This window comes from Oreochromis aureus, linkage group 16, assembly GCF_013358895.1.
Source record: "Oreochromis aureus strain Israel breed Guangdong linkage group 16, ZZ_aureus, whole genome shotgun sequence".
Classification (NCBI taxonomy): domain Eukaryota; kingdom Metazoa; phylum Chordata; class Actinopteri; order Cichliformes; family Cichlidae; genus Oreochromis; species Oreochromis aureus.
This window is the reverse complement of record NC_052957.1, coordinates 4,236,882-4,261,988: the sequence shown is the minus strand read 5'-3', so window position 1 is coordinate 4,261,988 and position 25,107 is coordinate 4,236,882. Positions and strand designations below refer to the sequence as shown.

The 25,107-nt window shown below is 41.2% G+C and overlaps 1 protein-coding gene across 1 annotated transcript; it reads right to left on the bottom strand.

Annotated features, from left to right (window-relative positions):
* Nucleotides 1–1,998: 1,998 nt before the first annotated feature.
* LOC116333413 (protein mono-ADP-ribosyltransferase PARP15-like) lies at nucleotides 1,999–24,660 on the bottom strand. The gene is made up of 14 exons (XM_039599728.1): nucleotides 24,430–24,660; nucleotides 24,235–24,302; nucleotides 23,681–23,711; nucleotides 21,529–23,212; nucleotides 21,054–21,284; nucleotides 20,699–20,920; nucleotides 15,136–15,196; nucleotides 14,898–15,047; nucleotides 14,618–14,680; nucleotides 13,154–13,330; nucleotides 9,344–9,574; nucleotides 8,782–9,260; nucleotides 8,341–8,515; nucleotides 1,999–3,043 (listed from the first exon to the last, which is right to left on the bottom strand). Exons 4-14 carry the CDS (start codon nucleotides 21,850–21,852, stop codon nucleotides 2,760–2,762), a joined length of 2,397 nt encoding a protein of 798 aa, XP_039455662.1. The 5' UTR covers nucleotides 21,853–23,212; nucleotides 23,681–23,711; nucleotides 24,235–24,302; nucleotides 24,430–24,660; the 3' UTR covers nucleotides 1,999–2,759.
* Between the last annotated feature and the right edge of the window lie 447 nt (nucleotides 24,661–25,107).

Sequence of the window (25,107 nt, the reverse complement as noted above, 5' to 3'; positions counted from 1 at the left end):
TATAAATATTAAAGGAGAAAAACACTGGTCTTTCCAAATGAGCTGCTCATTGATTTCATTTTTGACATTACAATGTTTTTAATCATTTAACTGCATCCAACCTCAGTCAAAAACCAAAAAGTAAACTCTTTTGTTGTTACTGTCAGCACCCTGGAGTGCTATTCCTTCCACTATCACCAGGGTGGCGTCTGTGTTCCTGTGGTTGCTGACCTCCGCCCACGCACTCACCTGCAGCTGTTGATGAGGCCCTATGGGATTTACGGCTTGGTGGAGTACTGTTCCTCGCTGGAGCGTTGACCCACCTGTACTTCCCTGGACCAGCGCCTGTGTTCTCTGGACCCGACCCGAATAAGTGTGAGTGAGTGTGGTTGCAGTGTTGGAGTGAGAAGAGTTTGAGTGTGTCCCCCTCCCCACCTCCTGTCTGGACCCCTCCTTGGAACCCTGGAACCCTTTTTCCCATCACTGTATATATGTACATTATTTCACTGGTGTGTAAATAAACTCCTGTTTGACTGCAGTGTTGGAGTCCTGCTCGTGAGTCCTGCTCGTGAGTCCAACTTCAGCATTCTTGACGGTATTCACATGCCAATATAAAATCATAATTTTTTAAAAAAAGAAAACCTTAAAGGCAATAATAAAATAAACTCAGGTACGGTAAAATTATGTGAATGAGATTTTCAAGATAAATAAGATCTTTAAGGTAACAATATTACAATATCTACAATATTAGAGAGAAAATCCAAAACTCAAACAACCCTCTATGAGCACTTGTGACAGTTGGAAGGAAAAACTCCCTTTTACTAGAAAGAAACCTTTGGCAGAGCCCGGCTCAGGGAGGAGCTATCTGCTGTGACCAGTTAGAGTGAGGGCAAACAAAGAGAGCAGGGAGCCCTGTGGCAGGGAGCAGGGAGTTTTTTTTTATATACACAAAGCAAATGTGGTCAGAAACGAGTTGGCGCTCTGTGTTTTTTAGGGTCAAAAGCCCCGTCCAGCGCTGTGTCTGGGCTGAAATATTGAGAGTGACGTAGTAGCGCAGAGGGTCTTGCAGCATGCTTACACATCACACTTGATAATGTTTAGAAGAATATTCTCTGGGCCAAAGGAGTCCGAACAGAACATCCTGAACTAGATATTAGAATCAGTAGTAAAATAATATTGAAATCATCAGAGCTAGGCAGGGAGGTGTTTTTCTTTTCTGTCTTTCTGATTCCAGGAAACGGAGCAGAGAGGAGGTCAACAGGAGTGAGTGAACGTGGAGGAGGTGGAATAGAGATGTCAGGATGGCTTCGGGAAGAAGACAGACATAATAATCATTTGTTATTGTCGCAGTATAAAAACTGTATGGCCCGAACCAAGGCAATCCTCCATGTGAAGACAGGTGATAGATTTCACATGGAGGTCCAGCGCTGTAACTTGTAATTTCAACTGGCAAAGCAAATTAAATCTTTTTAAATGACAGGCATTTCTCTTGTACTTGATTTGAAAAGAAAATGAACACCACAGATGCACTAAAGATGGTTAAGAAAGAAAATATCAGGAAGTTGAAAGACCAGTTTAAAGCGATTCTTTGACTGTGGATCTGTAGGCCTCAGCAGCGAACAGTCAAACTATGAAAGTACTACTTGTTGGATAAAGAAAACTCTGACAAGGAAATGGCTACAAATGGCTGATGAACCACAAATAGAAGACTGGCTAAAAACTATTCATGAAACCTACTCAATGCAAAGACTGCCCTAAAAGACAAGAAGAGAAAAAATGTCAGTGGCCTTTAAAACCATTAGTGTTTTGGAGATTGTCTCATTGCTGCTCCTCTAGAGAACCTGTTGCTAATTTCATTAACACCAAAGCATTTCAAACTATTTAACAACCTCCTCTGATACATAACTGACCAGATCATTATCCCAGAAGTTTTACGGACTTGGTGCTATACTTAAAAAAATGTTCCTTTAATTTTTTGAGCAGTGTATGATCAATTTAAAGCCACTTTGAAAGTTGTTTGAAAGAAGACAGAAATTTATTATTCTTGACCAAAAGAAAATCAAAATTGGTTCAATGTCCACAGAAACACACAGACACACTCAAACACACATTAACATGGCAAAGTATTGAAAAAAAATCTGGAAACATCTTAGTTCGATCTCCCACTCCCCTAGTATCTCAAGATACTTAAACTCCTCCACTTGAGCACTCCACCCTTTCCAGCTGAGGACCATGACCTCAGATTTGGAGGTGCTTATTCTCATTCCTCCTGTTTCATATTTGGCTGTGAATTGTGCATGCTGGACGCCATCACCTGATGAAGCCAACAGAACCAAATCATCCTAAGAAGCAGGGAATAAATTCTAAAACCACCTAAGTGGAAGCCTTGCTCGAGTTCGCTACGCTTAGAAATTCTGTTCATCAAAGATATGGACAGAATTTCAGATCTGGAGGCTGTTCCTCCCAATCACGCCCCTCCAGGTCCCACTGAACACAAGAGCATCTTTTTACCCGTGTGTAATTGGAACATATTTATATTTGTTCAAAGAAAATTACTAAAAACATCGAACAGATGCTGTTCAGAAAAAATGTATAAAAATATAAACATTTTAAATCACAGATTATCAAAGTTATTCCTTTAATGGTCATAAACTAGAGATTAAATAAAGTTTAGATAGTCATTTCAAATTTATTATATGCTAAAGATTTCCAAGAAGAGGGCAGGTAAAAATCAGGCTACAGACTATTCTAAAAGCATTTTCCTGAAGTTTTTATATACTTCAATTGAATGTAATCAAATACTCAGGATAAGCCTGGGTGTCATGGAAGACAACAAACATGGTGGGATTGGCAGGGTTGTCCACAACACTGTCGTACAGGTCAGTGGAGGCGGTGCCTTTCGCTGGTGGTTCAATCATGCCTTGCTTTCCAAGAGTGAAGTCACCAGTCAGAACTCGGCAGACATACATAAACTTTTCCCCGTTCTGATTGGGCGTGGAGTAGGTGTCATTGGCAGAATAACTAGCATTGACAGCAAAGTATGTGCCATTGCCGTAGTATGCAGCTGAAAATGAAGAGCAGCAGAAAGTCAATGAAAAAAATTCTGTAACACACTTTCTGTTATTTGTAGTAGTCACAGCACTCTGAAATCAAATACCAAAACCCAAGTTCCAAAAAATCTTGGACAAAAAAAATTAACTAAAACAAAAGAGAATGATTTGCAAATCTCAAACTCATATTCTATTCACAATACAACATACTTCAGAAAACATACAATCATTTAAACTGAGAACAGCAATAAGAGTAACAACTGAAATTCCAGTGACATTCACTTCAGTCACTACTCTCTCCCCACTCACAGCAGTCTACCACCTCATCCAATTAACTCCAGAATTCCTCTCTCTCTTCTGACATCACACCTATGAGGCATAGATACTAACATTTAACATTACCCCTCTGAATTCAAGCTTCAAACATCTGATCCTGTCTGACATACTCTTCTACCTTATTCTACCTTGATGATACTATTCACATATACTTAATTCAAGATTGTACCTAATCTGTTTTGCGTCCTGCCTATACCATGATAGAACTTCCCTTCCACCTCATCTCCTGCAGTAACAGTGTATCGGTCTTCCTCCTCTCTGTCATATCGAACAGTTCGCTTCCCTTTGCTGCTGCTTAACACAGCTTGCACCTCTCCTCTTTCTTGTCTTTGGGAAAGCACCCTTACCCACCCACTAGCACACTTTCCACAGTACCCTCTGCCCAACAGCACCAGAGGCAGTTGTTGTTAACCCAGTCTTCAACTGATCTGATATGGAAATCTCAGTCTTTATGATCTGCAGGTTTGATTTGATCAAGATTTTACACAGGATGTCCTCCCTTACACAACTTTCGCAATTTGTCCAGGCTTGGGTCTGTCATTAGGAGTACCCTGGCTTGTGCCCCCCTGTGGCTGGGTTTTGGGTGGGAATTATATATTGTTCTAAAACCTCTATATATCTTTCAGCATTAGTGGTACCTTTCCAAATGTGGAAGCTGTTGATTTCATAGACACTAGTGCCCCCCACTGCCATCAGGGATGCAGGGTTTTGAATTGAGCACTGCCAATATTCAAAATTGATTTTCAGCCTTGTACCTGTGCCTGTACCTGAGATTTCTCCAGATTCTCTTAATCTTTTGGTGATATTATGTACTTTAGATAATGAACTATTCAAACTTGCATTGATTATATATATATATATATATATATATATATATATATATATATATATATATATATATATATATATATATATATATAACACCAGCACGCCCCTGCGGGCGGGCGGTTTATCATCCTTCAAGCTCGGGTCCTCTACCAGAGGCCTGGGAGCTTGAGGGTCCCTTGCAGTATCTTAGCTGTTCCCAGGACTGCGCTCTTCTGGACAGAGATCTCCGATGTTGTTCCCGGGATCTGCTAGAGCCACTCGCCTAGCTTGGGAGTCACCGCACCTAGTGCTCCGATTACCACGGGACCACCGTTACCTTCACCCTCCACATCCTCTCGAGCTCTTCTCTGAGCCCTTGGTATTTCTCCAGCTTCTCGTGTTCCTTCTTCCTGATATTGCTGTCATTCGGAACCGCTACATCGATCACTACGGCCGTCTTCTTCTGTTTGTCTACCACCACTATGTCCGGTTGGTTAGCCACCACCATTTTGTCCGTCTGCATCTGGAAGTCCCACAGGATCTTAGCTCGGTCATTCTCCATCACCCTTGGGGCATCTCCCATTTTGACCTTGGGACTTCCAGGTTATACTCGGCACAGATGTTCCTGTGCACACTATGCCGGCCACTTGGTTATGGCGTTCCATGTATGCCTTGCCTGCTAGCATCTTGCACCCTGCTGTTATGTGCTGGATTGTCTCTGGGGCATCTTTACACAGCCTGCACCTGGGGTCTTGCCTGGTGTGATAGACCCCAGCCTCTATGGATCTTGTACTCAGAGCTTGTTCTTGTGCTGCCATGATTAGTGCCTCTGTGCTGTCTTTCAGTCCAGCTTTGTCCAGCCACTGGTAGGATTTCTGTATATCAGCCACCTCCTCTATCTGCCGGTGGTACATACCGTGCAGGGGCCTGTCCTTCCATGATGGTTCCTCGCCTTCCTCCTCTTTCTTGGGTTTCTGCTGCCTGAGGTATTCACTGAGCACACTGTCAGTTGGGGCCATCTTCGTGATGTATTCGTGGATGTTTCTTGTCTCATCCTGGACGGTGGTGCTGACACTCACCAGTCCCCGGCCCCTTCCTTCCGCTTAGCGTACAACCTCAGGGTGCTAGACTTGGGGTGAAACCCTCCATGCATGGTAAGGAGCTTTCTTGTCTTGATGTCAGTGGCTTCTATCTCCTCCTTTGGCCAGCCTATTACCCCAGCAGGGTACCTGATCACGGGCAGGGCGTAGGTGTTGATGGCCCGGATCTTGTTCTTACCGTTCAGCTGACTCCTCAGGACTTGCCTGACCCTCTGCAGGTACTTGGTGGTTGCAGCTTTCCTAGCGGCCTCTTCATCGTTCCCATTCGCCTGTGGGATCCCCAGGTACTTGTAACTGTCCTCTATGTCTGCAATGTTGCCTTCTGGTAGTTCAATCCCCTCAGTTCTGACTACCTTCCCTCTCTTTGTTACCATCCGACTACACTTCTCCAGCCCGAATGACATTCCAATGTCATTGCTGTATAGCCTGGTAGTGTGTATCAGTGAATCGATGTCTCGTTCACTCTTGGCATACAGCTTGATGTCATCCATGTACAGGAGGTGGCTGACAACCGCTCCGTTCCGTAGTCGGTATCCGTAGCCAGTCTTGTTAATGATCTGAGGGGGGTTCAGGCCTATGCAGAACAGCAGTGGGGACAGAGCATCTCCTTGGTAGATCCCGCACTTGATGGTGACTTGTGCTATGGGCTTGGAGTTGGCCTCTAGTGTTGTGTGCCACATTCCCATTGAGTTCCTGATGAAGGCTCTTAGGGTACTGTTGATCTTGTACAATTCTAGGCATTCCAGTATCCAGCTGTGAGCTGACAGGAGCTTCCACGTGGTGCTGAGGCAGGTTATTGGTCGGTAGTTGGATGGGACCGGTCCCTTCTTGGGGTCCTTGGGGATCAGGACCGTCCGACCTTCGGTTAGCCATTCCGGGTGTCTCTCGTTAACTAGCAGCTGGTTCATTTGTGCTGCCAGACGCTCGTGGAGTGCAGTCAGCTTCTTCAGCCAGTAGGCGTGAACCATGTCGGGCCCTGGTCCAACTCTTCATACTGGAGACCCTTTCTTGGATGTCTGCCACTGTGATGGTTACTGGACCCTGTTCAGGGAGGTCGCTATGGTCTGCCCTCAGATCCACTAGCCACTGAGCATTGCCGTTATGGGTTGCGTCCTTCTCCCATATGCTCTTCCAGTATTGCTCCGTCTCCAGCCTTGGTGGTGCTGTTCTGTTATTGTTCCCTTGCCACTGAGAGTACACCTTTGCTGGTTCTGTGGAGAACAGCTGGTTTATTCTCCTGCCTTCTATCTCTCTGGTGTACCTCCTCAAGCGGCTGGCTTGAGGAGGTACATATATATATATATACATACATATATATATATATATACATACATACATATATATATATATATATATATACATACATATATATATGTATATATGTATGTATATATATATATATATATATATGTATATATATATATATGTATATATATATATATATATATATATATACATACATATATATATATATATATATATATATATATATATATATATATATATATACACATATATATATATATAAAAAATGTTGGATAGTTTGCAGACTGGTTTACTTCTGGGAAACTTTGCCTCTCAAAGATGGTATGTTTTATACCCTTTCATGTTAGTGACCTGTTGCCAGTTGTACTAATTATTTGCAAAACGACCCTTTGGCTGTTGCTTTTTGGGATCACTTATTTTCCAGTCTCTTTGTGTCCCTAACTTTTTTGAGCTGTGTTGCTGCCATTAAATTCAAAATGATGTAATATTTTTTAGAAAACAGTCAAATGTCTCAGTTTAAATATTTAATGTTTTCTCTGTTGTGTTATGAATACAATATGGGTTTATAAGATGTGCAGATCATTGTATTCTGTTTTTATTTTACATTTTACACTCCCTCAACTTTACTTTGGCTACATACAAATAAATGAAGTGTAAAAGGTTAACATATGTGTTTAAGTTGAAATGTGTGGCTGATAAATCTGGATTAAACTGATAGTTAAAAAGTTAAGAGATAAAAAGACTTATGGGGTGTTAGTTCAGTTTATGTCTTCATAAAGAAAAAAAGGGAACACCCCAGTTATATTTTGGTCTTTGTTATATCTTTCAGTGTTGATTCAGTATTTTCTAATTACACTTTACATCTTCCATGGCATTACTTAAAAATACCACTAGGTGGCGCATAGCGCTCAGGAGGAGCGTAAACCCCCCTGGGAGGCAAATCTGCAGAATAAATCCTGCAGTTGAATCGTAAACAAGTTCATGATCTGTGCCTCTTTATTTCAATACACAGGTGGGTTACTAGTCCTCAAAATTACTAATAGGTAACACAGTAGACGCAATAAGACTGTTGTGAATGAAAGTATACTGTTATAAGTTAAGTACTGCTGAAGTATTGTGTTTTGAATGAGATCGTGCTAGGCTAATGGACTGGCTAGCGGGGGAAGTGAGCTTCAAGTACCGTAGCGATGTTAATGCACGTTCTCAGTTGTGTGTTTTCTATATGTCTTGTTGAGGTAAGACAGGATGCAAAGGCTGTAATTAATGCTTGCATAGCCGCTCATGTGCTGTATATGAATGGTTATTTGCTATTCACTGGCTGTGAGTTACAGTACATTGTATTTCTTGATGCAAGTGATATGTATGTGTAACCTGAACAAAGGCTGAGGTACCCTGGTCACTGCGAACCAATGTTATCTATATTTATGATGGTTAATGTATACTCGCCAAGGTTATTCCTGTACTTTTGACAATGCGCTGACAGTTGTTATGCCACACGTTACAAAGAATTGCTGGTTCTTATGAGAGGCGATTAATGACTTGTTCCCCTGTTGATGAGCAGAATAAATCCTGCAGTTGAATCGTAAACAAGTTCATGATCTGTGCCTCTTTATTTCAATACACAGCTGCGGGATCTAGGATCGCACCCCTCTCAGGCACCTGTCACACCAGGGGGGGCAACAGAAGTGTCCCACATCACTTGTTTATGTAGACTGAAAAGTTCACGTTATGTCAACAAAGGTTCAAAAACCTGTAATCCAGTGCCTCCCTTTCTATATTCTATATGTGGTCAAATATCTCACCATTCTTTCCTGCATGGCTCCTGTTGAAGCCACGGTCATTAATATTTGGCACAGCTGTGTCACAGGTACCATGGAAAAGGCGTCTCTCGTTATTCTGATGACCATTTCTCAACTCCATGTCACGCTTCTTGATCTCTAGACTCTTCCACAATCCAGGGTTCTGGATCCGCTCAATCTGAGAGGAAGAAAAATGCTTTTTTGTTCAGTCTCATGTAGATTTACATTAACTACTTTTATTGGCTTTTCTGTGAAACAAACTTTTTTAAAAAAAATCTTTAACACTAACTTTATAATGGCTTGAATGCACAAAGACTTAAACAGATGCATGAAAATAAATTTTAAATTTAAATTTAAATCTAGAAAAAATTAGTATCAACTTGATGATCCATTCACCAAAAACCTTTTGCTCTAATGATCTGAGTGATAAATAACAAATGTTACCTTTGTAACAGTTCCATTGCATGAGGCCTGAAACAGTTTCAGGATTTCATCATATTCTGATGTCTTGGCTTGTACTACAAAAGCCTGACATGTGGCCTCAGCTGGCATGCGTTCCCACTGCTCAGGAATACCATCTCTTTTCCTGCTTAGCATCATACTGATCTCAGAGTTAGCTTTAAGCACATCATTGCTCAGTCCTTCAATAGTGAGCTTGGCTTTACTGTTTTCTATTTTTATGCTTATACCCATGGTCTCCTCCATGTCATCAAGTTTCTGGTGGTCTGCATGACAGAATTTACCAATGGCTTCGTCCTCAATTGTGGTGGTCTGAGGTTCTTGGAACAACAGTTTCTTGGCTAAATCTACATCAGCCTGAGTGTTGCCACAAATATGGAAGCAAGTGGCATCAGCTTTCTGACCTTCAGTTGTGAAATCTTTCTCTTTCTTTGGTTTTTCAGTATTTCTATCAGTAAATATTCCTGAAAAAACAAATTAGAAGTTAAGGTTCAACACTGACTGGAGATAGTAGAACAGTACTGGACTTTCTTCTACTTATTTTTACCTTGGACTTTGCCAATGCCAATGCCTCCCCAGGTCCCCTGTCCTTCATCCTCAGGATTAGGATCAGTAGCTGCTCTCTGTTCCATGCTGCCGTGGAAGTCTTTTAGCATAGCTTTCTGGAAAATAACTATGCGGATTGTGGTCAGGGGACCGGAAGAGTTTTGGCTCATTACATCAATTACTGCATCCAACATGGCATCTGCCACCAGTCTTGCTTTTACATTACCTTTACCTAAAAAAACATTATAATACCATTATTATAATTTGAAGAATTGATTTGTTAAAGGTACATGCTAAATATGTGTAGTCTCAGGTTTGTCAGTAAACTTTCCAGAGCATCAAAGCCCTTCTGTAAGTTGATGCAAGTTAGAAGGAGGTTTAGTAGTTATGCAGTCTGATAATCATCAGGTCTATAGGCCAGAGTGACAAGTTCAACTCAAAATGCTTTAGCTATTCTTACAGAAGCGTAGTATCTTAAAACCTACCTTTGGATGTTTTACTTATTTTGCCAATGCCCACCCTCATGCCCTCTACCTTAAAAGATAAACAATTCAGTTTGGACTGCATTTTTTGTGAATCTGAGCAGAGACTTACTGAGGTCAACAAAAAAAGCCTTATTGCTAAACTCGACAGACTAGGAGCTGGATACAAGATATTGGCTGGTCAGTCATGAGACCATCTCATTCACGAAATTTAAAACTGCCATTTTTGAAACCTGGCAACGAGGGAAATGGCTACAGAAAAAACAACGCTGTGTTGCCCGAGTCTGATGAAAAGCCACAGACTGAGCAGCAGTTATATTCTTACTTAAACGTCCATCTTTTTTGTAGGGTTGGTGTCACATTAATTACATCGTGGGACGCCTGGACACGTTGCTATGACAACAACCATGCATGTTAGGTAGTACTGGATTGTAGTGGAAAACCACTCCAGGTCGAATTGTGGAAAGTCTTCCGAGTAGGTACTAATGGAAAAGGGGCTAAAGACAAGAACATGGGAACCGGTAAAGGAGAAAAAAACATGGACATGACTGAGATGAGGAAGACAGAGAGAGATGGACAGAAACAAAGACACAAAAGGAACCAAACAACAACAAACCAGAACCCGTGACCCAGAAACTTAGATAAAGTCAGAGACACTAAAATAACTAAAATGTACAAAGATTAAATTTAAATAATCTTCTTAATGCAGGGGTGGGGAACTAAAGGCCTCAAATGCCAGTGTCCTGCAGGTTTTAGATATCACCCTGGGTCACCACACCTGAATCAAATGATTAGTTCATTACTAGGCCTCTGGAGAACTTCAAGACCTGTGAGGAGGTAATTTAGACATTTAAATCAGCAGTGTTGGATCAAGGACACATCTAAAACCTGCAGGACACCGGTTCTTGAGCCCTGGAGTTACCCCACCCCTGTCTTAATGCAAAGGAAAGAATAATGAATCCACACAAAACTCCAAACACTGTGACATCACCCAATTAAAGTTTGTCTGGTCCTGAAAAAGAAAGTCTAACAAGAATACCCCACCACCACGACTACTACTATTGTTAACCAACATGAGCATACATCTGAGAAACCAGAGACTGAGGCTACTTCCACACGTACACGGGTATTTTTGAAAATGGAGATTTTCCTTGTTTAAAAAAAAAATTAAAAAAAATCCTGTCCACATGTAAACGCCAAAAACGCAGTCAAACGCTGTCAAGAACATGCCAAATCCTAGCTGTGCAGAAATTTTGGCCAATCAGAAGTCTAGAAGCCTGGGTGGGAAAGAGTAAACAGGGTTTTATGCAGTACTTAAACTTTTTGTGTTTTTCTGGGAAGGCAGCTAATTTTGTGTTGCTTTTCAAGTGCCTTCATCATTTCAAATGTTAATAACTAAAGACAGTATTTTGGCTTTTGTGTAGACTCACAACTTAGGAATGAACAAAATGCATACAGCATACATAAATGTAATTAAAAAAATAAATTTATTCAAAACTGACATCATGATTTAGGTTGTGAGACCGTCTGTGTTGAATGGAGAAGTTCACTCTGACGCCTCCATATTTCTAAATGGAGGGACATTAACTGTGTGTGTACATGTAAGCATGTAAAACTACAGTTATTTCCTCTAGTTTCCTACAAGTGAGTAGAGAAACAACAGAATTGTAGTTTGCAGTAGAGGGCATCAGCAAGAAACCAAAAAGATTAACTGTAATCAAATTCCATCCATTTTCTTCTCCAAGCCAGGTCGCAGGGGCAGCAGCCTAAGCAGAGAAGCCTAGACCTCCCTGTGCTCGGCCACCTCCTCCAGCTTGTCTGGGGGAACACCAAGGCATTCCCAGGCCAGCTGAGAGATATCATCACTCCAGCGTGTCTCGGGTCTGCCTCAGGGCCACCTCCTGGCGAGACATGCCTGTAACACCTCACCCAGGATGTGCCCAGGAAGATCCTTATTTGAACCACCTCAACTACCTCCTTTCCATGTGAAGGAGAACCAACTGTACTCTGAGCCCCTCCCAGGTGCCTGAACTCCTCACCCCATCTCTAAGGGAGAGAACAGCCACCATTCAAAGAAAACAAATTTCCACCACCTTTATCCGTGAGCTCGTTCTTTTGGTCACTACCCAGTGCTCATGGCTGATCCAATGTTCTGCATGAAAACCACATTGTTTTATCTGTATCCAAGGTTCGACTAATGGACAGACTCCTTTCCAGCACCCTGTCACAGACTTACCCAGACTGAGAAGCGTGAATCCCCTATAGTCGGAGCACATACTCCAGTCCCCCTTCTTGAAGATAGTAACCACCACCCCAATGTGCCAATCCAGAGGTACCGCTTCAGATTTCTATTCAACATTGTAGAGGCAAGTCAACCAAGACAGCCCTAAAGCATCCTTCAGGAATTCGGAGTGAACCTCATCCACTCCAGGGGCCCTGCTAACAAGGAGTTGTTAAACTGCCTCAGTGACCTCACCCTCAGTGATGGATGAATCATTCCCTCATCCCCACACTCTGCTGAAAGATGTGCCAGTGGGATCCTAAGTTGCCAGAATTGCCTTGAGGCAGTCTTAAAGTCTTTTTCACCTGCCTCACTGAACTCCTCAAACACTAGTTTTTCTTTAGCCACTGCCAAAATCACGTTCCGCTTGGCCTGCCGGTACCCATCGGCTGCCTCCAAGTCCTTGTTAAATCCTGCACTTGACAGTGGCATGTGCAATTGTCTTGAAGTTAGCCTATACTGTTTTTCACCACATGCCCATCAAATTCCTGATGAAGACTCTTAGGGTCCCGTTGATCTTGTATCGTTCTAGGCGTTCCAAGATCCATGTGTGAGGCCATGAGTTGTAGTCTTTCTTTTAGTTAATCCAGGCAGTGCACAGACTGGTCAGTCTGGCCTTACAGTTTTGAGTGACTGTCAGTGAAAAGTTTGCTTCATTCATAAGCATACTGTTTGTCCACAACTATACTTTCTGCTGATAACAGTTTTTCAGTTGAGAAGTTCCTTCAGCTGCATGTATGGTGTTGGTGTTTAAAGCTTTGACAGTAAGTAAAGATCGGGCTTAGACTATGTGCAAATTTGACATAAAGTTAACCAGTGCAAATTCATGTCGAGTTTTAGGATCATGCATCAATACTTACAGAATAATTTTTTTAATTGCTATTTTGCAGAGAATTGATTGGTCAGTAGGTGGTGATTTCATGTCTATTGATCTCTAATCCGAAACATAACCTGTTTCATAATACACGTTTCTGGATTGGGCTTAACGTAACTATGGTATGTAGATTTCCCATATTATAAACTTCTGATATACATGAATAAATCTCACCTGTGTCAATTGCTGGAAATGATACAGAGGTATAGGAGCTTTTCACACACATCTGAAGTGCATCTTTCACAATCTTGTTGATTTTTACTGGGTCAGGATCTCCAGCCACGTGGAGAATCTTCTTACACTTTAGGTTGCCTGGCTGAGTCATTATCATGCCTGGATTGGACTTGGCACCTAAATGTGGAGATAGTGGATCTTTATGTCTTTTACCCTTAATGACCATGAGAATGCTTATAGGGCTTTGGAGTTGACGTCACGCCGCAGTGCATTGTGGGATCGCGGCACCATGTCAGAAGGCCACAAATCAAAACAAACATACTGTGTTGATAGCAGGACTGCCAGAACCATGCTTAAAATCAGCGCAAAAGACAAAGGGCTGTATCGCGAACGATTGCGCCCAGACGCCAAGAGACGGTACTTGGAAAAAATAGCGTGCATCGGTAATGTGGACCTGTATGAAAAAAGGCAGTGGAGCGGAAACCCAGACGGCCTACCGCCGTTGTCCTATCCCGATATCTTCGCGTACCTTGTTTGTGGAGTCAACGCATACACGGCGAATCATTTTCGGAATTATAAATTCCTGGAGGCGCACATCTAATTCACGAACGGTTGGGTACAAGGCCGTTTTTAAGCCTCCACGTTGTGAGTACGTTGACCATATGACCAAGATACAGCCAGAGGTTGCCAGCTGTGCGTTGCCATGTAAGTAGTTTGCATTTCATGTGTATGTACTTGCTAAGTACATGTAAACAGATCTTGAATAAAAAAATAAACATACTTTTCTTTTCTGTTTCATATTTCATATGCTGGTTTGCCTGCAATAATGGCAAATAATACGCTACTCCGTCAACATGACGTGGTTCTGCAGCATCACACATTAGGATGTTTTATCTAATTATCTATGACCTCAGCGCATTCAAAATAATGCTAAAAGCCTATTAAGAGAGATATTAATTTATTTAGAACTCACCGGAAAGAAAATGCCGCGAGCAAACCAACAAAAAATTGGGGATGGCAGAGAACTCGATATCCACTCGTGTGAGCGCTGCAATCCAAGCCTGACGTCTTCATTTAGTAATATCGGATACATGAGGTCCCTTCCGTTGCCTCCAGGAGGGGAAACGATGAAAAGAGAGCCCATTTTCCAGCTTCTTGCCTTCCCTGTCGTGTGATCTAACATTGCAACACAGCATGTACGAACCATAGCTGACGCTTCCGTGTGCTTTCTTTGGCCTACTGTCATGGCGGGAGGGGACGTGGCCCCGCTCCCGTGACATCACGCTCCAAAGCCCTATTTAGGCCATAGTTCCGTTACTGGCAATCTTAGACTATGACTGCATAACTGGGCTTATATTAAGTCAGCTTCAATTTTATTGTTAAAAAAACAAACTGTTATACTATAGGTGGAGTCTACTCTGAGTTACAGTGTCATAAAATCTAAAAGTTAAAGTGGTTTCTTACCAAAGTTGTGGCATTCCACTTCAACAGCTTTACCAGCTGCATCTAGAACAGCTTTAGAGACTCCTGGATGAAGTGGAAAAATTATACATATAAATACAAATTAAAGATAATGATTACTGTCATCATATTTTGTGCAGTTTAATACTTAATTTAATAAGATGCTTAATTCTTCTTTTGTCTGCTATGTCCACTGTGCAGTTGTGAGGATATGTATTTTAGTTACATATAACTAAAAATAATTTTAAAAACTTGAATATTCCACTTTTTTACTATGATTTACCTGACTTAAGAGAAAAGCTTTGATTGGAAGAGTTGACAATGATATCCGTAGTCTCCTTGGTTATGTCTGCTGTGACTACCTGTATAGTCACATTTCCCATTTTAGTCTCATGCATATCTGAGGTCGAGGTGAGGTTAGAGAAGGGGCGTCCTGGCGTGAACAATTGAAAAAAATCATTTGAAATGTTTGAAAAAGTTGTGATAAAAAATTAAAAACAAACAATATTATGTGCCCTCACCTTTTGTTAAACTTGAATTGCCTGAGGCATTTGGAAACTTCTTAAATTCATTGGTGAAATCCTGCAAAAATAAAATGGTCTTCTTCAACTGAAAAAAATCACTAATATTTAAACCAAAACGGAAGTTAAACAATACAATATACCAAGCACCAACCTGTAGGTTAAAAACAAAGTTCACACAAAAGAGGAGTCGTAGAGTCAATAGACCCAAGCTTGTTAATAGCCTGGTTAAAAAATGATCTTAATTGATGTTCATTTAAAGGGTTGGAAGTCTTTGATTGAGAATCAAAGGCTGTTTTACCATATGCAGCTGGACTACTTGTTGCAACCAGGTGCCTCGAATGTTCTTGATTAGAATCCAAGTTTAAAGCACTTCAGCAATATCTTCATTTTATGAATGTAGTATTTTTTTTAAAATTCAAAGTCTACACTTTATTATGTACATTTCAGCAACATCCAAAAGATGCTCTACTGGATTTTATCTAGTGACTGTGGAGGCCATTTGAGTATAATGAACTCATTGTCATGTTCAAGAAACCAGCTTGAGAGGACTTGAGCTTGACATGGTGTAATGTTGACATGCTTCACTGTCATCCATTTTTGGGATTTTAGTTTAAAAAGAACATTTTTTTTATTGTGTTTTTATTTTATTTGTTATTTTTAAACTGTGTTTACTTATTCTTGGTTTCTTTCTCTGAGAATAAACTTGTCTGGTTTGACCTGTTTAGTCTCTGTTCCCTGGGTTCTGATTCACTTGCTCCCCCTTGTATTAAAGAACCTCCTGGTGTGACATTTAGGCATGCCAGCTTTAGTGCCTACACTTGCTTGGTATTAAGGGACCCAAAGAAGAAAATATACCCCAGTATCATTACACCACTAGCAGCTGCCTGAACAGATGGTAAAAGGCAGGATGGATTCATATTTTCAGGTTTCAGAAACTGCTAATTTCACAGTCACCAGAACTCAATCCAGAAGAGCACTCTTGGTATGTACTTGAAAGGGAAATTGGGATAAGCTAATAGATCTGCAGCAACTATGTGATGCTATCATGTCAATATGTAGTAGAATCTCTGGAATTTCTCCAAAACCAGAATCTATCCCATGAAGCTCTGGCATATTATGAAATGTCAGTCTAAAAATACTGAATAAAAACTGACATTACAGAGGCCTTGGTACCATCTTGTGTTTTAGATATGTGATATAGTGTTACAAGAAGTAGCACTATGAATATGTCAGCAGGGAAGCAGCATTGCTAAGAAATGAAGAAATAATTATATAGAAAGTGCAAGTACTTTACAAACTAATGCTACTAACAGGGTCCAGTATTGTACTACAGATAACAAAACTTAAGGTACTGTTACATCATAGAAGACTGTTTCTACTGAACCTTTAAACAGATCTTAAACAGGGAGTGCAGAATTATTAAGCAAGTTGTATTTTTGAGGAATAATTTTATTATTGAACAACAACCATGTTCTCAATGAACCCAAAAAACTCATTAATATCAAAGCTGAATGTTTTTGGAAGTAGTTTGTAGTTTGTTTTTAGTTTTAGCTATTTTAGGGGATATCTGTGTGTGCAGGTGACTATTACTGTGCATAATTATTAGGCAACAACAAAAACAAATATATACCCATTTCAATTATTTCTTTTACCAGTGAAACCAATATAACATCTCCACATTCACAAATATACATTTCTGACATTCAAAAACAAAACAAAAACAAATCAGCGACCAATATAGCCACCTTTCTTTGCAAGGACACTCAAAAGCCTGCCATCCATGGATTCTGTCAGTGTTTTCATCTGTTCACCATCAACATTGTGTGCAGCAGCAACCACAGCCTCCCAGACACTGTTCAGAGAGGTGTACTGTTTTCCCTCCTTGTAAATCTCACATTTGATGATGGACCACAGGTTCTCAATGGGGTTCAGATCAGGTGAACAAGGAGGCCATGTCATTAGTTTTTCTTCTTTTATACCCTTTCTTGCCAGCCACGCTGTGGAGTACTTGGGCGCGTGTGATGGAGCATTGTCCTGCATGAAAATCATGTTTTTCTTGAAGGATGCAGACTTCTTCCTGTACCACTGCTTGAAGAAGGTGTCTTCCAGAAACTGGCAGTAGGACTGGGAGTTGAGCTTGACTCCATCCTCAACCCGAAAAGGCCCCACAAGCTCATCTTTGATGATACCAGCCCAAACCAGTACTCCACCTCCACCTTGCTGGCGTCTGAGTGGGACTGGAGCTCTCTGCCCTTTACCAATCCAGCCACGGGCCCATCCATCTGGCCCATCAAGACTCACTCTCATTTCATCAGTCCATAAAACCTTAGAAAAATCAGTCTTGAGATATTTCTTGGCCCAGTCTTGACGTTTCAGCTTGTGTGTCTTGTTCAGTGGTGGTCGTCTTTCAGCCTTTCTTACCTTGGCCATGTCTCTGAGTATTGCACACCTTGTGCTTTTGGGCACTCCAGTGATGTTGCAGCTCTGAAATATGGCCAAACTGGTGGCAAGTGGCATCTTGGCAGCTGCACGCTTGACTTTTCTCAGTTCGTGGGCAGTTATTTTGCGCCTTGGTTTTTCCACACGCTTCTTGCGACCCTGTTGACTATTTTGAATGAAACGCTTGATTGTTCGATGATCACGCTTCAGAAGCTTTGCAATTTTAAGACTGCTGCATCCCTCTGCAAGATATCTCACTATTTTTGACTTTTCTGAGCCTGTCAAGTCCTTCTTTTGACCCATTTTGCCAAAGGAAAGGAAGTTGCCTAATAATTATGCACACCTGATATAGGGTGTTGATGTCATTAGACCACACCCCTTCTCATTACAGAGATGCACATCACCTAATATGCTTAATTGGTAGTAGGCTTTCGAGCCTATACAGCTTGGAGTAAGACAACATGGATGAAGAGGATGATGTGGACAAAATACTCATTTGCCTAATAATTCTGCACTCCCTGTAGTAGCGTTAAATGAAGAATATGTGCAATGAAATTCTAATTTCATTTCCTTTTTATAAACTTAACAATATAGTTTTAGTGCCAACAGTTAACCAGTGAGTAAAAGTCAAAGTATAAAGCAAATGAAAATTAAGTGAATCTCTCCAGCATGTCCTGGGTCTGCCCCAAGACCTCCTCTTGGTGGGAGAGGCCCATAACACCTCACCCAGGAGGCGGACAGCTCTATTCTGAGCCCCTCCTAAATGACTGAACTCCTCACCCTATCTCTATGAGAAAGGCCAGCCACACTTTGGAGAAAGCTCATTTCCACCGCTTGAATCCGCGATGTCATTCTACCCAAAACTCCTGTCCATAGGTGAGGGTAGGTATGTAGATCGACTGATAAACACATCACCACCTCTTTTCATCACTGCACTAGAGGCCACCACCTAAAGAAGCCAACAGAACCACATGATCCGAAAAAAAGCAGAGACAGGATTCTGAGACTGCCCAAGTGGAAGTCTTTTGCCACTTGGCTACGCCTAGAAATTCTGTCCATAAAAACTATGAACAGAACTGTTGACAAAGGGCAGCCCTGGCTGTATCCAACGCCCACTGGGAGCGTGTCCGACTTATTGCCAGCTATGTGGACTAAGCTCTTGCAATGGTTCTATAAGGATCAAATGTCCATGGCGAGAGGCCAGAAACCCCATTATCTAGAAACAGCTCCCACAGAATACTCAGATGGACACGGTAAAATGCCTTCTCAAGTCCATAAAATACATGTAGACTGGTTAGGCAAATTCCCATTCACCCTGAAGTATCTTCAAATGGGTATGTCTGTGAAGGTTCTCAGTCATCCAGGTCATCGTAGTCAAAGGAATCAGACTCAGCAGTCCATCTACATCTTAAGGATAAAGGTCACTCTTTCGAGGATGCCAATGTTCATATTTTGGACAGAGAGGACAGTTTGAAAGAGGAGTGAAAGAGACCATCTATGTCCACTGTGAGTGACCATCTTTGAACAGAGGTGGTGGTTTACGACACCAACTGTCTGCCATCTATAATCCAGTTTTGAGTTCCCTCCCCAGACGCCTTAACGCCCACTCACATCCTGGGCCATCTGACCTCAGGAATTCACATGACAAGGTGGGGCCAGGTTTCACAATGAGCTCACCCGAAACCCTGGCTGATTAGGTCCCACACCCGCTTTCACACCTTGGCTCATGTGATTAGAGGATCACCAGGGGGTCCTTTGTCCCTCTTTGGGGGGACACTCCCACTGGGTTTAAATCTGGGACTCTCGGCCATTTGACCTTAGAACTGAAGAAGCTTCTCGGATGAGAGGTGAAACGTCTTCAAGCAACTCAAAGAAGTCCAGACGCTTTTCTTTGCAAATTCCTTCAAATGGGTAAAGAACCGCTCCAGTGTTCCACGACTGGGAAGAAGACCACATTGTTCTGCCTGTGTCTGAGGTTCCCTGGGAGGCTGAGGAGTTTGATCCTCCTATAGTTGGAGCACATGCATTTGGCGCATAGACACAGACAACAGTCAGGACCCCTTCCCCGACCCAAAGGTGCAGAGAACAAACCCTCTCGTCCACTGGGGAAAACTCTAATGTACAGACAGCAACCTTTGGGATAATAAGAGCCCACCCCAGGCTACGGCCTATCACCTTGGACAAGTCCAGCCAAACTATATCTAGCTGGTATCTCCTGACCTCACGCACTAGCTCAGGCTCCTTCCCCATCAGAGAGATAATGTTCCATGCCCCAATTGTTAATTTTGGTAGCTAGGGATGGGTTTGCCGGGGTCACCACTCCTGGCCGCCACCTAGCACACACTGCACCCGACACCTCCTACAGCAGGCTAGTTCCCTGTTGCGTTTTTGGGTTGTGCCCAGTGGGGCACCATGGGCTGGGGCCCAGCCATCAGGCACTCGCCCTCAGGCACCCTCTCCAGGCCTGGCTCCAGGATGGGGCCCCTGTAACCCTATCCCAGGCAGAGTGAACTGTTCCCTGGATTTTCTTCTCATTGTGTTTTTAAAATTGCTCTTTGTCTGGTCTCTCTTACAGGACCAGTTTGCCATGGGATGACTTACTGACAAGATAGCCTCTGGGATACCTGGAACATATAAACTCATCTACCATGATAAGGTAGTGATTCATGAGGGGGCCATAAAATTATACATCTAAAACACCAGATAGAGCCAATTTAAATATATAATTATATCATTTATATTTGTTTATATATGTTATTACGTCATTTTCACTTCTGCTATTGTATCAGTATGGACCAGAATCAGTGAGGAATGTTTCTAGCACCTTGTTGAATCTATGCCAAGAGGAAGATGCCCACCACTTCTTCCTTTCTCCTCACATCTTTACTAAGATGTGAATATGAAACAGTGGTTCAACCCATGAGTTAGGTGCCTTTGTTATGCTTAGATGATTCATAGGTCAGTGTAAAGTGCCAAAAGAAACAAAACAAAACAACAAATTCTCTGAAAATGGTCAGGTACAAGAACCAGACTGAAAATAAAATAAAAAGCAGCCAATGTCCAAAGAAAAACTTAACTTGCTGTGTAATTGAATATGATATGAGGTGCAAGGTTTTCTTACCTGAATACACTGCGTATCACCTGGGTAAAGTACAATCACAACCTTCTTCAGGTGCTTGGGTTTTCTCTTTTTGCTAAACTCTAAGATTGTATTCAACATCAAAGAGGCTACGACAGCTGTTGGGAAACACAGGTTTCCAGTGCCAATTGCTGGCAAGGATATGGAGGTTAGATTATTATTCTCTGCCATGTCCAAACAATCCATAAAGATTCCTTGCAAACACTGTAAGGCAACAAATACATACTATTTAATAATAATAAAAATAATGACATTTAGTTCCAGTAATATGGATATGTCATCAATTTTAGACTGTAAAGATTATTTAAAATGTATTATACATGATGAAATACTTCACCTCTTCAGATGTGTCTTGATCCTTATCCCAGTAAGGTGCAATTGCATGAAAGACTTTTTTGCTATATAGTTGGCAGCCCTCAGTAACAATGATCTCACCAACATTTCCAGTAGCACCCCATGCATTTATTGACTGCTGAAGTTTGGGTCCAGCTGCACGCAAGATGGCTTTTGAAACTGCACCGCTGTCCAGGTTGAGGTCTGGAGGCACACTGTTCACAATCACCTCTGTCTAAAAAATTATGAAAGTTATCAGTCGTGTGTTCAGCAGTGCACATAACTATTAAAAACAACAAAAAATAATAATGAAAGAAGAAACAGTCAAACCCCTTACTAATAAAGATCATTTATAGCTAGATAGGGTGAGTAGTTAATGCTACATACATACTCTTGTAGTCTGGCATCTCACAGTAGGAAAAATTCTGTCTTAAATTAACTATGTGCTCTGAATTAAGTATAATAAAAATCCAAATTACCATGGAAAACTCTATATTTCCCTTTGTAAGAACAATGTCCAAGTCTTCGTTTGTCTGCACATGATACAAGTATGGGTCCAATCCAGTAGCCTGAAAAACTGATGGCTTGTGAGCTTTGGGAGGAGGAGCTTGTTGAGAATGAATGACACGATGGTTTCCAAACTCCTGCCTGAAAGCAGCCACCATATCCTGAACAGTAATGTCATCATTGTCTTGGCCATCACTTGGCTTATAAACCAGTTTAACCAGGCAACCAGTTTTAGTTTTGATTGCGGAAAGATACAGTGTTTCATTTTCCTGGAAGAGCTTCTTCACTCCAGACATGCAGACATTCAGACTGTCAAAGACTACAGCAGAGACGACACCTTCAACCACAGTCTTGCAATGTGTCACATTCACTCTGGATCCACTCAGATGGCCTCATTTCTGTAGGACACTCTCACCTTCTCTTTCACTTTCTCCATCCAAGACGTGTTGAAATCTTTCAAGTATTCAATGACAGCATTAGCTTTGACCACAACAGTTTCTTCTATGTGAGCGTTCTGTGTTAAAAAGTCACCAAGCTGTTGCTGAACTTTTATGACACTATCCTTGTAGCCTGACACCACGACTTGTTGAGCAGTTGTGTTGATTCGAGTTCTGCATGGCTTACTGTTAGCCTGCTCTAAGAGACTGACCAGCTGCTGCCACTCTGGCTTCTTCAGGACGTTACTGTCTTCAACATGAATGTACTGAGATGTTAACAGCTGTCCTAGATGGTCCTGAGCATGAGACAGATCTCTGTCAGAGACAGCAAGGAGCTGCACCCTGTTTCCACTGATTTCAAATGCTGCGTTTATTTGATGAGATGTGAGGAGAGCATCTGTAAGCTCCTCTTGTTGCTCATCCTTCAACAGTTCAAGCACATTTTTATCTAATTCCACATTCTGTCGTTTTAATGCAAGTACTATATCTAATATAACATTGATTGCTGCATTAATCTCTTCCCCTAAGCCAGTTATTTTCAGATTAGGACTCTCTGGTGACAATTTGAGTTCTGGATACACAAGTAGAAGGTTGTCCAAAAGCCCATTTTGACACAGGAGATGGAAAACTGATGGTGACACTTCGATCTCTAAAGTTTTACTTTTTTTCTCTTCATGGATCTTGTTAATAATTTCAGATAGAGATTTCTCCAGTCTGTTGACATCACTAACTGGACCAGCGACTGATAAAGCACCTCTGTCTTTATCAGGTACTACAATCACATTTTCATTCAGTAACATCTCTCTGATCTTTTTCTCAGACTCTTCCCATGCATCTGAATCTGGATTGAACTTCAAGGATTTGAACTTTGACACAGATTGTGCAAATGCTGACTCCACAGTATCAGTCCACTCTTTGATGATGGCTTTGGCATCCTTTTGCTTTAGTAAAGAAGACACAGGACTCAAGGTCACAGTAGTTTGGCCGAGGTTCACGATGCAGAAGTGTTTGTCCATTTCACTACAAATGGCCTCTGCTGCTGATTTATTTTGAGCTAGATATCTCAGGACAGCACTGTCAATGGGCTCTGAGATGGCAGATGGAAGTTTTAGTGACGCCTTGCCCTTAAATGACCTTCTTAAACCTTTTAAAACAGAAAACCGATGAACTCTGGCCTCGTCATTCTTGATGGAATGCTTCCTCTTTATGTTTTTAACAGCTGTAATGAAAAAAAAAATACAAACATGTAAAACAATTTAGATATGTAAGACCTTTTTTTTCCTATACACCCAGCTCAACAGCATGCATCAGCTATCACTAACAACTGCAACACCAGGCAACACTTTCGGTGAAATGAAGACAACACATACTCTAACCTGATAAAACAGAGGGGTAGACAACTGAATAGAACTGACAAATTCATATTTTAGACAAACATTTGTATTTGAGTTGAGGAGTGAGTCCCCGATTCAATCTGAGTCCTTCACAAAATTACAGCAGGAAAATATTTCATATACCCAGACATACTTAATCAGAGAAAAAACACCTTAAATAACAGTTAGAGATTTTTAGAAGTTCTTGACAAATACATGCATGTAAAAAAATATTATGTAGAAACTAAATACCTTCATTACATATATAGCATGCATGGCATAAGATTGAGGTGTTGTTTTTATTCAGTACTTACATTTTGTGTTGTCTTTATCCAGTGGGAATGCCTGTGTGGAACAAATAAAAATATACATTTATTCACCATTTTTTTATTATACTATAAATCTTGTATGACCAGTGCTATAAATAGCTGTTGGTCTTTAAAGAAATATAATGGAAAAAATATTTTAATTATAATTAATTTGCATAAAACAAAACAAAACAAACGACACAGTAATGTTTTCCAAGTTTTTTGTTTGTTTGTTTGCAATATTCCTACAGCAGAAAGAGAGAACAGCTTTGAGTTCACGGTAAGTCATGTGACTTCTAGAACCGGATAAACAGCTCAAAACCAAGACAGAGACCGTTGTTTAATACAAAGTAATCCTAAATTCGAAGTCTGGGGAGGAGGTTCAACAACTTCCACCCACAAATAGTGTAACATTACTATATTTTACATTAGTATATTTATATTGACACGGGCATACAAAACTTTTCTTGAACATGTTACTGGTATGCAGATCTCCCTTGATTACACCGGCCTATTATAAATAATACATATGATGATTTCTCTTCAGTGGGTAAACGAACCGTCAGCTTCAAAACGCCCTTTTCCAAACGGATCTGATGAGACTCTTTCGCCAGAACATTTCTCTGATCTGTGACACAAGAGAAAAAAATCTGCAGTAAAGAACTCCACTTATAATACGGCGTAGAACCTATTATTATTATTATTATTAGTAGTAGTAGTAGTATTTTCAGTTCACTTTATGGAGCCAAACTTACCCTCCTCTCTCGTGAAGTGCAGTATCGCTGTCCTGGTGCCATTTTCATACTCGATCTCACAGTCGCCACCGACAATACGAAAGTACTGCAGTAACTTTGTTTCTAAACTGGGTATGTTGGTTTCTTTGAATCCAACGAGCAGAGGATACGAGTGTGCCTCGGCCATCGGTTAGAGGCCGGGAAGACGCACAAAGAAGAATAAAGTCTTTCACTTTCTGCTTCACTTGTATAAGTAGGACTGGTACCTCCCATAGGTGGAAACTAAAAGAAAACTCTGCGCTGAAATCAGCAACAACTACTTCAAAAAATATGCAACAAATATGCTTCCACAACCTGAAGACAATGTGATTGGAGAGTTGCTGCTGCCTTACATTGTCTAGTATTGAGTATAGAATTTTAAAATGTGCCCTTTTTTAATTAACTATTCCACTAAAAGACATTTTTTTTTTCCTTTTTCCAAGAGAGGTTCAAAATATGCACAGTTAACATAATCGGTTTAAATTATGTTAACTGTGCATATTTTGTCACTTCATGTGTCACGGCTGAGGAGCAGTCGTGTGGTGTATTGAGAAAAGGATCCAAAATGCAGGCACTGGCTGGGATGTATGGAACGCCAGGACTGCCATAATGAATTACTTAAATACACCATTAAATAATTAATTAAATGTGGCAATAATT

Excerpts from the sequence above, each read along its gene's own strand:
- LOC116333413 (XM_039599728.1), bottom strand. The coding sequence starts at position 21,852 with ATGTCTGGAGTGAAGAAGCTCTTCCAGGAAAATGAAACACTGTATCTT. Across the intron at positions 14,681-14,897 it reads AAGCTTTTCTCTTAAGTCAG|GAGTCTCTAAAGCTGTTCTA; the intron begins GTAAATCATAGT and ends CACTTCATCCAG. Across the intron at positions 9,261-9,343 it reads TGGCATTGGCAAAGTCCAAG|GAATATTTACTGATAGAAAT; the intron begins GTAAAAATAAGT and ends TTGTTTTTTCAG.